The following is a 13,684-nucleotide window of genomic DNA, read 5'->3' on the forward strand; positions in this document are numbered from 1 at the left end:
ATGGAGGTGTCATTAAGAATGTATTGACACTCACATCAGTTCGCATATGGCAGCATGAACTGCCATGCGAGTCGGGTGCGATGCGGGAATGCAGTGTATACGCAGGATCCTGCATCGCACAAGTATGAACCGAGCCTTAAGGTCACATCACTCAAAACAGATATTTCAGATATGAGTGGACATTGTTGGATAAAATCACTATTCAGTCTCCTTATCTCCAGTGGGCTCTCATTGGATTTAGAAACAGTCCCACAATGACAAATGGAAAGAGGGTACTCCCGCGCTATCACTATAGAGAAAAAATAATTAAATAGAAAAAAATAGTGCAGCTGCTGCAAACACCGATAGGTGAATTCAAAACCAAAAAATGTGATAAGCTATGAATGGTGCTGCGCTGTTGAAAACGAAGTAATAAACTACAAAAACGATGTGAAATACAAGTAGAGTTGAACATCAGTTGGCAAACAAACACTGGTATTAACTACATATCATTTCTAAAATGCAACAGTATATTATTCAAAATAACCACTAGATGGCAGTGAAACTCCAATGACCACTGTATAAAACTTACAAGTACAACAGTGAAATAAAACATCCAGTGCAAGTACATAAAATATAAAGTGACTACATTCACAAAGTCTATAAAATCACAAAGTGCATGAAAGGTATGTAAAGTTCAATAATGGTGTTCTCTGGATAAACGTGATTGTCCCAATCTATATCATCTATAATAAAGCAAGTGTGGCGGGTATCTCTTCTTTCCATGCAGTGACACCTCTAAATGTGGTGGCCTCTTACCTTACGGCTGTAAGGTAACAGCCTGAAAGTGTAGCAATGTTCTAATTCCCTCTGTGGGTCCCTTCATCGATATCTGGTGGATTCTATCTCTTGGGGGGGTTGCCTTGTATAGATCCAGCAGATGGTAGTAGCTGATATTTTCCGCTTCCACATTCACCCCGGGGCGGGGTAAAAAAGAAGGGGGGGAGAGGAATGCCCAAATAGTGCAGTATATCTTGTGAAAAGTTTTATTTCATAAAAACAAAGTAAAAGGTAACACTCCCATTTGTTTGTGGTAAAGTAAAAACATTCCACAAGCGCCAAGCACATCACCAGCGTCACTTCCGGTTGCGCCTGTCAGCCAATCGAGACGCGTACCGGCACGGGTCACCTGACTTCATCAGGGGATCACTTCATATTTTGTGTACTTACAGTGGACATTTTATTTCACTTTTGCACTTGAAGTTTTATACAGTGGTCATTGGAGTTTCACTGCCATCTTGTGTTTATTTTGGGCAATACACCTTTGCGTTTTAGAAATTATATGTAGTTAATACCAGTGTTCATTTGCTAGCTGGTGTCCAACTCTACTTGTATTTCACATAGTTTTTGTAGTTTATTACTTCGTTTTCAACAGCGCAGCACCATTCATAGCTTATCAGAATGACAGATGGTTGTGCTTCTCCTGCTTTATTTTTTATTATCTCTAATGTGAAATAAAAAGTAAAATCTTTCTTTGATAGAAGATTATTAGATTGACCAAGTAAAATAAAAAATACAAATAAGTCCCACATAAAGATTAAGACCCCTTGTAACAGTAAAGATAAGCAGATGGAGCTAGGAATCTAGGTAAATAGACTTGCTGCCAGTGTGTATAAAATATACGAAAGAGCAATCTTACACAATCTACCCAAAGCTAACATTCGTAGGATGAATAACCTTATTTTCTGGATTCAGCTCACTCTGCACAGCGCTTCACTGTATCCATGAATAAGACTGGTGGGGCAAAGATACTGTTGGCTTCACCTGTTTGGAAGCCACCACTCTTTTCTATGTATTTTTAAACTATTAGGGGGTAACTTCATACAAAGCGAAAAATACAGGTGCACTCCATCTTTCAGCAGGAGTAAGACTGTCCCTTTGCTTTTTTCCCCCTCCCCTTTTGCCTTCCCATTTTCTCTTTCATTATGTAATTGAGTTGTCTGCTTTTTTGTTTGGTGGGAACCATTTAGGGCTCGTATACACTTCAAACTGTGGCATTGGAAATGCTTTTTTAAAGTGCTCTGAATGCCAATCAAAGCACCTGTAACTAACTAAAATGGTTACCCTACAGTCCTGTTCACTCATTGTGTTTGCTTTGCTTCAAAAATGTTACCCCATGCCGCTGTCTTGGTGCTTCAAAGCATCTCCAAAGCCTTTATATAGAGGTCTGTGACAACGTCCGCTTACACATCTGAAGCGATTGAGGGGCTTTTATTTAGTGTCAGCTTTGCATGGTTTTGTTTTTGGAATTGCAGGTATGAGATATCCCAGGATGTACTGGGAAACCAACAAGGGAATTGGAAAGATGTCATCAGCAATCAATTCCGGGTCATGTGTATATATTCTGGGGGTGTCTGGTGCAGACATCTGGTGTGCAGTGTGGAGCATCAGGAAGGTGAGCGGGGTCTGGACTGGACCAGAGAAACTAGCAGACGGCACATATGTTGTGTAACAAGGGAATGCTATAGTAGTAGGCGAGTGGGAACCAGAGAGAGAACTGAGTGGAAGAGGTGAGCAGAGCTGGTGAACCATTGCAAAAGAAACTAGCAGATGCCACACATGGTAGGGAGCAATATAGCAGTAGGTGAGTGGGGATCGGAGATAGGGGAGGATCAACAAACCCGAAGATGAGCAGAGTTGGGGGTCAATACTAAGTGGGGGATCAGCAGAGCTGGGGATTACAAATGAGTGGGGCATTGGCAGAGCTGGGGATCTGCTGAACAAGGGTACTAATAAGCTGGGGATCGGCTGAACAAGGGTACAAATAAGCTGGGGATCTTCCGAACAAGGTTACTAATGAGCTGGGGATCTGCTGAGTGGGGGTACTACTGAGCCCCTACTTGGCCCCTTTAAAACAAATAGAAAATAAAACAAACATAGGGCATTAGCCAAGCTTAAAAAAAAAAAGAAAATCAAAAACAGCACGTTGAAGCGGTAGGCGCTTTAACATGTGTTAAATTCAAAGTGTAAATGAGCCCTAGAGGAGGTTTTCAAGTGCGATTTTATTTTGGAATTTTGTAAATGGATGATTTTATGGGATAAAGTGAACTGAGTTAAGAAAATGTATATACATGTTTCTGCACCATTAAACAATATTGATGTTATGATACAGGTTCCTGTATTCTTTCAGGTAAAGGCAAAAATGATTTGTATAGTATACATGGTTTGTATAGTACCTGCTCTACAGCCTGTTCATAATGTCGGAAGCTATCAAGCTCTCTCCTGGTGCGTTCGCTGAGCTGCTCGAATATCTGCTTCCTCCATACAGCAGTATTGGCTGGAGTAATGGAGAGTGACTGCATGCTGATCGACAGACCTAGTGCAAAAAAAAAAAAAAAAAAACGGTAGACGAGAAATAAGTAAGGAGACTGCCCAAGTTGACTGATTGGTTGGGGTAACAGTGTTGGTTTGTGTCTGGAGGCTTTATGAAAGGTAAGCAGTTTTATATTTCCATCAAAGAAAGTGTTAATACTGACCCCCAAGCAGCTTTGTGTGAAACCGCAGACCACCCTACATTATTACCAAACCCACATTTACTAGATCTGGTTTCCCACAGTACACAGAACATGGAGATGCAATTATTTAAGTAAATATAAACTGCTAAATCCCTTTTCTCATTAGCAGTATATAGTAGTCCTGTGACTTCTATCAGTGTCCAGCCAAGCAATGGTTAAAGCCTGTAGGTAAGGTTTTCATTCTTCTGACTGTCCTATGAGGCCGCTTGGCCCTTGATTCTCTAACTGGACAGTGCTGATTGCCCTGTGCTGATCACATGCATCCTCCCAAAAAATAAAAAAACTCTCCAGCAATATACAAGCATGTGCATAGTGCCCCCAAGGCTCTGTTCTATCAGGAGATGGTTTGGGGACAGTTGAAGTAGGGGAGGATCAGAGAGGACAGGATGAAACAGCCTTTTTATACAATACACAGGATTAACCGCTTAGGTTCCACGGGGGTATAACAAGCATGCTTTACTGCATATACAGATTGATTTTTACTGTTGTGGCTTTAGTAACACTTTAAATACTGCCAAATAAAAAGAAAATACACACTGAAACCCAAGAATGTTCCCATCAAATAAGAACACGACATCTAAAGCTCTCACATCACACAAAAATATTTATTGTGTGATGTTAAAGTGAATCAACATTAACAAAGTCCCAAGCCCATTATTGTTATTATTGTTAATTGCTATATGTGCTCTTCTCTTCTTGAGCCCTGATTTACATTGGAGCGATTTGGCATGCGATTTGACAAAATCGGCGGCAATTGCACCGTCCAAAACAGTGCGACTCCGCATTTGTGGTGCGGCACCGATTCCCAAAAGTAATTTCTGTACTACTTTTGGTGACTTCGGGGTGCGATTATAATTGACATCTGTGCAGCAACTCGCATAGATTTGTCTGAAATCACCCCCAAAGTCGGGACTGACTGACGCAGCGACGCCAGCGGAGAAAGTGGGAGCTGGGGTGCCTGTCAAAACTGGGTACCCCCCCCAAAAATGACAAGCCAAACTCTGCACTACAAGTGCACTTGGAAGTGCAGTCACTGTAGATCTGAGGGGAAGCTCTGAAATGAGTGCAAGCTCTGCTGATTTTATCATCCAATCATGTGCAAGCTAAAATGCTGTTTTTTATTTTCCTTGCATGTCCCCCTCAGCTCTACAGCGACTGCACTTTCAAGTGCACTTGCAGTGCAGAGTGGATTTGCCTTTCATAAATATCCCCCAATAAGTGGGATTGGTTGTCCGCATTGTTGCGCATATGGTTTTCTTTTGTTTGTTTTTTAACGATGTACACATAGTTTGATTACACATGGCTGTATATAATTTCACATACTCACCAGGTTCATTTCTGCATGGGAAGTGCTGCACACCTTTATCCTTCCTATATTTTTTGTGTGATTCACATAGCAGTGCTGGCTAGCTCGATCTAGAATTTAGTACTTAAAGCGTAGGTCCGCCCACCGCTGCAAACATTAAAAGCCAGCAGCTACACATGCTGCAGCTGCTGACTTTTAATAATAGGACACTTATCTGTCCTGGAGTCCAACGATGTCAGCACCGCAGCTGATGTTTCCATCAGCAGGTCGGGTGCTGCCGTTGCCATTTCGGGTAAGGGAACCTGGTAGTGAATAAATATGGCTTCACGCCGGGTCCCTACTGATACATGCATGAGGCACCACTGGGCTCTCCTGTCCCAGCAGCGGGGGAAGCAGGAGGAGGGAGCCAAGCTGCTGACGTAATGCGCCTCGGCCCGGTCTACCGGAAGTGGGGAGCGGATATCTGTCACCCAGAAAGGTGTCAAATATGGCACCGGAAGGGGGAGGAGACAAATGAGCGGAAGTTCCACTTTTGAGCGTTTTTCACATCACAGTGACATTTTTTGTCTTTTAAGAATCTACTTATAAAAAAATAAAAGCACACACGGAACCAAATAATTAGTTGTGAAACAAGAAACCAAAACACAGAATAATGAAACTATGATAAAAGAAACACCAACATCCAAGGACCTATACATAATGATACAGTGTCAAGCAGGAAATTACCCATTAACCACTTCATGCCTACGGATAAAACAAATCTTAAAGCGGTGTTCCACCGACTTTTACAGCTTGCTCTTAAAAAGGAAAGACCACGCCTCCATCCCTTGTTTTTGGATAACAAATTTAAAATTTTTTTTTCCTATCCTACCTTTTCTGAAGTACATAATGTAGTTCAGTCCTAGCTCAGCCGCGGCCCAGCGAGTCATTTCCTCCTGCCCTCCACTGCCTTCTGGGACCTGTGTGTGTCCCAAAAGATGACAGGGCCATTCAGAAAGCGATGCGTGACTCTGGCATGCGCAGTAGGAAACCACTGTTAGCTTCCCTTAGTTACAATGGCGGCGCCTGCACCTAATCTGATGGAGGGGGCCTCAGAGGGCCCGACATTGCAGGCTCCCTGGACAGGTAAGTGTCTTTAAAAGTCAGCAGCTGCAGTGTTTGTAGCTGACTTTTAATTAAAAAAAAAAAAACAATTTGCGTTTGGAACACTGCTTTAATGCCCAAGCACAATTTTGCAACTTTGACATGCGTTAGTAAAACTGTACATATCATCACAACTACTTTGTGCATCCAGGTGGACTATACCTTGTTTTTTATTAGGACAAATTGGGCTTTCCTTGATAGTAAATGGTTATGGATATCTAATTTTTTTTTTTTTTTAACTGGCCCAAAATAGTAAAAAAAAATATATATTTTTTTTAAATGTAGCTGTATATTTCTTGTTACTACCATAACCTGCCACCTAAAAACAACCAAAAATAAATTGTTCTGCTCCTGGCGATCGCAGCAATACCACACATGTCTGTTATTTGTACCCGTAAACAGTAGTGCACTTTTTTTATTTTTTTGTCCTATCTAAAAGACACTGACATGGTGCCCAAAATATACTAACCCTGACCTTTGACCCAAGCACTAACCCTGCCAGTGACCTGGATCAAACCTCGATATAGGTTTTTTTTTTTTTATTATTATTATTTTTTATGCAGACACTTTTTTTTCCTTTCTGCAAGGAGAGAGAGAAAGACAAACAGTATCTTTCCTCTCTATTCAGAGAGAGAAAAACAGTGAGGCCTTATTCACACTATGTGAGTTTAGGATCAAAAGTTGCATGACAAGTCGCACAAGTGTGAATAAGGCCTCACTGTGTTTTTCTCTCTGTGTGAATAGAGAGGAATAGAGAGCAAAGATAGTTGCACCCCATGTTTCCCTATAATAACCGCTCATATCTGTGTGACTTCCAAGTACAGTAATACCTTACGAGCAAAACTTGTTCTAAAAGAATGCTAGAAATAATGGAAATTCAGATGATTCGTTCCACAACCAGTGCTGATGTATGCAGTACTGTTTGCAGCCAGAGGTGCGGGGGTGCTGGTGTATGCAGTACTGTATGTGGCCAGAGGTGCGGGGGCACTGATGTATGCAGTACTGTATGTGGCCACAGGTGCGGGGGGCGCTGGTGGCTCCCAGCGCTTCCTGGAGAACTCAGAGACACTCTGGAACTGTTGACACTTTTGGGTGCTCCGATGCACGTTACGCATGGCCCACCTAGCTGGGAGTGTCTCTGAGTTCTCCACAAAGCGGGGGAAAACCACCAGCTGCGCTGGTACTCTGGCCATATACAGTACTGCATAAACCAGCGGCTTTACTACATGGCTTGTACTGCTCATATATAGTCAGCACTCGCATATCAAGTCAAAGTTTAAAAAAACTGTTGCTTGTCCGTTAACACTCTCTTATACTGCGTTACTCGCAAACCGAGGTATTACTGTAGTTCCTGCACTACTTTGGTCTGACTTTCATGTGACTTGAGGTCCACAGACCTTGATGTAAACTTTCAAAAGTCGCACCTGTATGATATAGATGCAATTTTGGTGCAACTCATAAAAAGAATGCCAGCAATAAAAAAAAAAAGAAAAAAAAAAAAAAGAAAGAAATGGCATATGCCCCCCCCCCCCACCCCAATACATACCAGGTCCCTCAAGTCTGGTATGGATTTTAAGCCACAGCCACATGCCCTCAACATGGTGGGGGGTGCTTTGGGGCAGAGGGAGCTCACCCCCCCCCCCCAGCACCTTGTCCCCATGTTGACAGGGACAAGGGCCTCTTCACCACAACCCTGGCCGGTGGCTGTGGGTGACTGTGGTGAGGGCGGGGGCTTATCGGAATCTGGAAGCTCCCAGATCCCGCCCCCATGTGAATAAGTAGGGGTACATAGTACCCCTACTCATTTACCAAAAAAGTGTAAAAAGTAAATAAAAGACACAAGATATGGACAATTCCTTTATTAATAAAATAAAAATTCCCCCTGTGTAGATCCATCGTCAAATAATGCCAACCACTGTCTCCAGTTCTCCGAGGATTGGCTGATCCACACCTCAGCATGATTGGTCATGCTGTCATGTGGTGCCTTTCCTGAGTTTTGACTGGATGTTACTCAAAACTCAGGAATACTGTGAAATCACGACTCCGCCCGCCGAGCTCCGGCAAAGAGACCCACTCACCGATTCCAGAGTTTTGTAGGACTCCTACTGCTGAAGAGGGTGACATTTGCAAGGTAGGAATACATGCAGGAGGCTTGTATTTAAATATACATTAATACTGTGCCATTAGTTTATACTGGATGAGTGGTGGGTTTACATCCACTTTAAATAACTAAGGGGTGGGGAGGGGCCTCCTGGTGACATCTGAGGGCACTGCCCCCTTGTGGCATCACCAACCCATCATGCCCTCGTTTAATGACGTCACAAGGGGCCGGCGCCACCGGCAATTTCATTGAATGGCCCCGCCTCTTAGTTATTTAAGAGCTGTCAGAGGGCTTTGCTGGCAGATGTCAGGACCGGAGGTTTTTTTTTCCCTTTGTTTTAGGTTCGGCAGTGGCAACGGATGGCGTGATCGATGATGGCGTTTTTTTTTTTGTTTTTACACTTTTTGGTGAATGAGTAGGGGTACTGGCAGACATTGAGGCCACCAGCCACGGGCATTAGTTCTGATGTCACGTGGCGGGTGCACACCCCCTATACCCCTCAAAGCGGCCACTGTACAGCTACAGCGATTCCTGCAAGGGAGCCAACCTGCTGCCTTTTAACGGGTATGCATTGGGGGGGAGGGGCACAACTTTTTTTTCATTTACTCTTTATTGCCGGCATTCTTTTTTTACATTCAGCTGTCAGTTGGGAAACCCGCTGACAGCTGATGTGTCATCAGTTGTTAGGGACACAGCAGCCAGCTTCCCAGCCCGCTCCTTGAGAAGCAGCTATTCTTTACACAGAATTTGACCAATGCAAATTCAGATCCTTCTGGAAATTTGGAATTCATTGGAAAATAAAGAAAACAAACAAAGCTAAACAAACTTTTCTGTTCTGCACACATCTAACGACTTTGTAGAGCAAAAACAAAACGATCACATTGGTCAAAGCCAAAGTAGTAACAGAGTCGCACTCATCCAAATTGGCATCAAAATTACATTAAGTCACATCAAGTCGCAGAGTAAAGTCACAATGGAAATCACATTATTTTTAAGTTGCACAAGTGTGACTGGTCACTGTGATAGCTAATCAAAGGCTATCACAGTGATTGGGTGACCTGGAATCATGAGTTTTGGGTCCCGATCGTTAGCACGGGTCCCAGGGGTCTCGGTGAGACACTGGTCTCTGTGCTGTGAGCACGCTGTTGACATACTGAACATATTTATGCATCACTTTAACATTGAGTGAATTTGTAATGCTCTTCAGACACTTTTGAGATTCACTCACTCCTTCTGGATGGTATAGCCAGGTCCCTGATCTCACTTTTCTTCACTATAGTTAAAGTGATTGTAAACGCTCCTTTTTTTTTTTTTTTTTAACAAACATATATACTTAACCTGTTCTGTGCAATCGTTTTGCATAGAGCAGCCCTGATATGCCAATGGCTCTCGCTACTGTGCCTAAGTCTATGATAAGGGAGAGAGCCAAGAGAGCCTCTGCTCACGTGAACATCACTGGATCGAGATCAGGTTCAGGAAAGTACAAGGGAGGGTCTGGGACTGCATAATGAAGGTTTTTTTTCCTTAATGCAGAGAGTGCATTAAGTTAAAAAACATTCAGCCTTTACAACTTTAAAGCAATACAACATTTTGAAAGACATGCTCAAGCCTGTGATTAAATAATAAGGCAACAACAGAACACTTATGAGGTCACCTCTGTGCTCTCTCTTCCTATCAGTAAGATCTCTATGTTATATCATCAGTAGTATGCCAGACCTGCACACAGTGCTGTCGCTCCCTTGCCAGTCACGAGTCAGTCATATTGCGCAAGGATTAAAGAAAGATTATATAGAGGCAGACTTCAGTATCAGGCAAAAACACATTAAAAAAAAAAAAAACGATATCAAAAAGGGACTATCCATCCAGGGACTTCAAAATCCTTTAAAGTATTTTTAATTTGCGTGTGTGTGTTTGCCAGCATTTTCATGTAAGGTCCACTTTAAAGATCATGAAACTCCACAAATTAGTCTTATAAAAGAAGAGATGACAACTAATAAGTGACCATCACAGAAAAAAGGGACCTAAATACCCAGTAAAATTACCTATAAAAGCAGGTAACTTAGCACCAAGAAAAAAATACTACATGGTTGTGGATGAATCTAAAAGATTTTACAATACAATAATAATTTTCTGACCATTTTTGATTATTAGCCAGATCCTGTTATCAAACATATGGATAAATGTGTTGTGTAAAACAATAAAAGTATAAAAATATATATATATCCACCTGTTGGACGAGAGAACCATTTCAATGGACTAACAGAATCCACCAAGCAACCTCCTCCAGACACCCAGGTCCATAAGGGATATAAATCATTCACAAAAGGTTCCTCAGCAACTGTGGAGAAAGGCTCCAATAATGCTAGGCTGGGTTTGTCATCAGAAGGTTGGAGTGCATTAATTTTAGCCTCTGCCAGATCAATACTGCTCCACTGGGGAGCCCTGGTCATCCTGGAATTTGAGGAAGGCTCAGTAGGTGATTCAGTATTTGGGCTGTTTCCTTCTTGTGGGTCGGTAGAGGGAACTGTGCTTGGTTCCTTGGTCTGTTCATCAGTAGGAATTGAACTTGTGACAGCCTGGACTTCGGATGTCTTGAGCTTCAGCTCCTGTGTAAGAGTGTGTTCAGCATCTGAGTCTACATCTGATGGGATGGTGGAATCAGACTGATCCTTGACTTCATCTCCAAAAAAACAGCCAGCACTAAAATATTAAACAATCAATTACTTCATGTGGTCAAACTCCCAATACACAGCCCAATCTAAATCAATGGAGAGTGATCTTCTATTCTGGGAAAAGAGCTTGTCCAACAGGCTAACCTACTAGTGAGTTAGTGCTTCTCTTCCTTTATCTTTGTATAATGCTAGTCATAAAAACAACAATAACATTTGTGACTCAACAATGGTTTGATGAAAAAATTGCCCGATTCAAAAGCTGATTGCATTAAATAAACTTTGCATAATGTGCAGTAGGTTCGCTCATTGCTCCCTAGCCTTTTTGTAAAGTGAAGAAGCTCACATCTTGTGTATAACACAGGCAGATGGTCCCCACCCTCTATTATCCTTCAAAGATTGGGAAACAACCTAAAAAATGTAGAAAACCTTAATGTGCTGCATCAACTGCTCTAAAGTATATGTCTTGTACACTAACCATTGAAAACATGTATCTCTCCTGAAAAAGAGGGGATGGCGTTCAGCGTTTTCATCCACCAGCGCAGTGGATTCTAAAACAAGAGGAAAATGGGTGTGGGGGGCCTCAAAGTGAATCATGGCATACTTAAAAGTCTTCCTCTGGAGAAATGTGAACATTTAGACTACCCCAATAATATCCAATATGTCCTTCAGAATCAGGGTAGGTGCTTAAAAAAAAAAAAAGGACAGCCTCTTAAAGCGGTAGTAAACCCGCACATTTTTATATATTTTTTTTTTAAACCTGCAAAGCAAAAGGCATAATGAGCTAGTATGCACCGCATACTAGCTCATTATGAAATACTTACCTTAGAACGAGGCCCCGACATCTGGCCCGATCCACGCCGAGGGAGCTGACATGCTCCCTCGGCGTTTCTTCCGGGTATCGCGGCTCCGGCACTGTGAGTGGCCGGAGCCGCGATATCGTCACTCCCGCGCATGCGCGCGGGAGATTTCAGTCCGGCCGCTCGGCTGCTGCCGGATTTTGACGGCGAGAAACCCCTTGTGCGCATGCGCCGCTGCAGTCAGCGGCGCATACCGAGGGGAATATCTCCTAAACCGTACAGGTTTAGGAGATTTTTTTTTTACCTACAGGTAAGCCTTATTATAGGCTTTCCTGTAGGTAAAAGTTAAAAATGTGGGTGTACAACCACTTTAACCATCTATAACAAGCCCTGTAAAAAATGAGGGACTCAAAGGTAAATCTGGAAGGCCATATACAGCCCCAGATCACAAGATGAACACCAGTGGTCTACTATCTTCAGATTTATTTAAGCAGATATAAAACAACACTCTGCACATATACAAACATGCTTTGTTCAAATGAAAATATCAGAGAAAAGGAGTTATTACCTTAGTAAGCTGGAGGCACTTCCAGAGTTCGACCTTTCATTTTCCCGGCTCACCACAATAGCTTTCCACATTTTACCACTGAGCTCACTCGGGGTGACTCCTTGGCGGAAATACACTGCTCTGTCTTCATATCCAATTCCCCAGACCTAAATGAGATATAAGACCGTTACAGCACATGTATGAGAATGTTTAGACAAGTATTTTTTTCCAATAAATGGTTGCAAGCAGAACTTGTATATAGGTACCTGATCATTCAGTCCCACACTCAACATAGCCATTTCTCCCACCATCTCAATCCAGCTAGTACCACAAGGGTTGTGTGAGTTAACACCCCTCCTGAACCATACCTGGATGGGAATAAATCAACAGATCTGCTGTTAACAAAGAGTTATGGTACAGATATCTTCTTGCAAGCCTCAGGAGCTCATAAATCCCAGGTGTTTTAATATGAAAATTGTTAATATGCAGATTTAGACCTGGCAAAGTCACAGTTAATCCCCCCCCCGCCCCTTCCTGTTGAACAGTAAGACCTCCCATCATAGAGATGGAGTTGTATAAATGTCCAGGACGTAAGATAGTCAAGTCAATTATCGCTGCTAGAAGTGTTGACATTTTCTTATTGGAGCATCTCAGAATTTGGGGCTTTCGGGGTGCCAGGCACATGTATTGCAGTCCTACAGCCAGTTGGGAATTTTTACATTACAGATGTACTGATTCCATCACATTTCCGAAAACAAAGGGATTGTTCCTTACAGTATTTCAGGGTGATAGATGGAGACATGCAAAGGATTCCTTTTTACACCAGTAGCTAACTATACATCCAGAACCACTGTTGTAAAATTCAGATACATCTAACTATTTCAGAGCCATTTATCTCAAACTGCATACAGTGGTTTCAGGCTTGCAAGCCATCAACAGTGCAGTTTACAGAAACAATGGCTTATATAAAGAAGGGCTTCTGAAAAGTTTAACCCAGAAGACTGTGGTGAGGAGGGACTAATAGAACCAAAAATGTCCTCCAAAGATCTATTGTGTAGCACAGAAGAGCTGTTGTAAGAAGGCTGTAATGTGCAGTTCAGTGGGCGCTTTTAATTCCATTAGTCCTCTAAACTTCAGAGCTATACTTTCTGTACAGATGTACTGTTATACTGAAATCCATCATAAAGTAACAACATTTTGTACTGATGATTTAAACTCAAGTAAAATTCTGCCATCCTGTCTTCCATAAGGCCTTGTGCACACTGGACATTTTTACAGCTGCTCCTAGGGGCATCTGCCATTTTTTTTCCGCCTCTAAACTCCCCTACATGTTATCCCATATGTCCATGCACACATAAGCTCTTAGCAGCCTTTAGTGGCAGAAGAGTTTGGAGGCAGAGAAAAAATAAATAAATAAATAAAAACACTGCCAGTGCGTCCAGGAGCAGCAGTGTTTGGGCAGAAAAAAATCTTGACACTACTAAAAGCTTTCAAAAGCTGCTAGATGCGTTTAAAGTTTGAGCATTAATTCATTTTAATGGCCAGAATAAATGATTCATTCTGA

The 13,684-nt window shown here is 42.3% G+C and overlaps 1 protein-coding gene across 2 annotated transcripts in view; it reads right to left on the reverse strand.

Moving 5' to 3' along the window:
• The window catches only part of TECPR1 (tectonin beta-propeller repeat containing 1), a 147,012-nt gene that overhangs the window by 90,235 nt on the left and 43,093 nt on the right, over positions 1-13,684 (reverse strand). For both annotated transcript variants that reach the window (XM_077449041.1, XM_077449042.1), the window contains exons 8-11: positions 12,387-12,488; positions 12,142-12,287; positions 10,332-10,804; positions 3,216-3,355 (exon numbers count right to left, since the gene is read on the reverse strand). In XM_077449041.1, the coding sequence (XP_077305167.1) occupies positions 3,216-3,355; positions 10,332-10,804; positions 12,142-12,287; positions 12,387-12,488 (861 nt within the window). The remainder of the gene's footprint in view (positions 1-3,215; positions 3,356-10,331; positions 10,805-12,141; positions 12,288-12,386; positions 12,489-13,684) is intronic.

The sequence above is a fragment of the Lithobates pipiens genome, unplaced genomic scaffold (assembly GCF_037356315.1).
Source record: "Lithobates pipiens isolate NorthernLeopardFrog02 unplaced genomic scaffold, aLitPip1_a1.2 Scaffold_22, whole genome shotgun sequence".
In the NCBI taxonomy this organism is placed as follows: domain Eukaryota; kingdom Metazoa; phylum Chordata; class Amphibia; order Anura; family Ranidae; genus Lithobates; species Lithobates pipiens.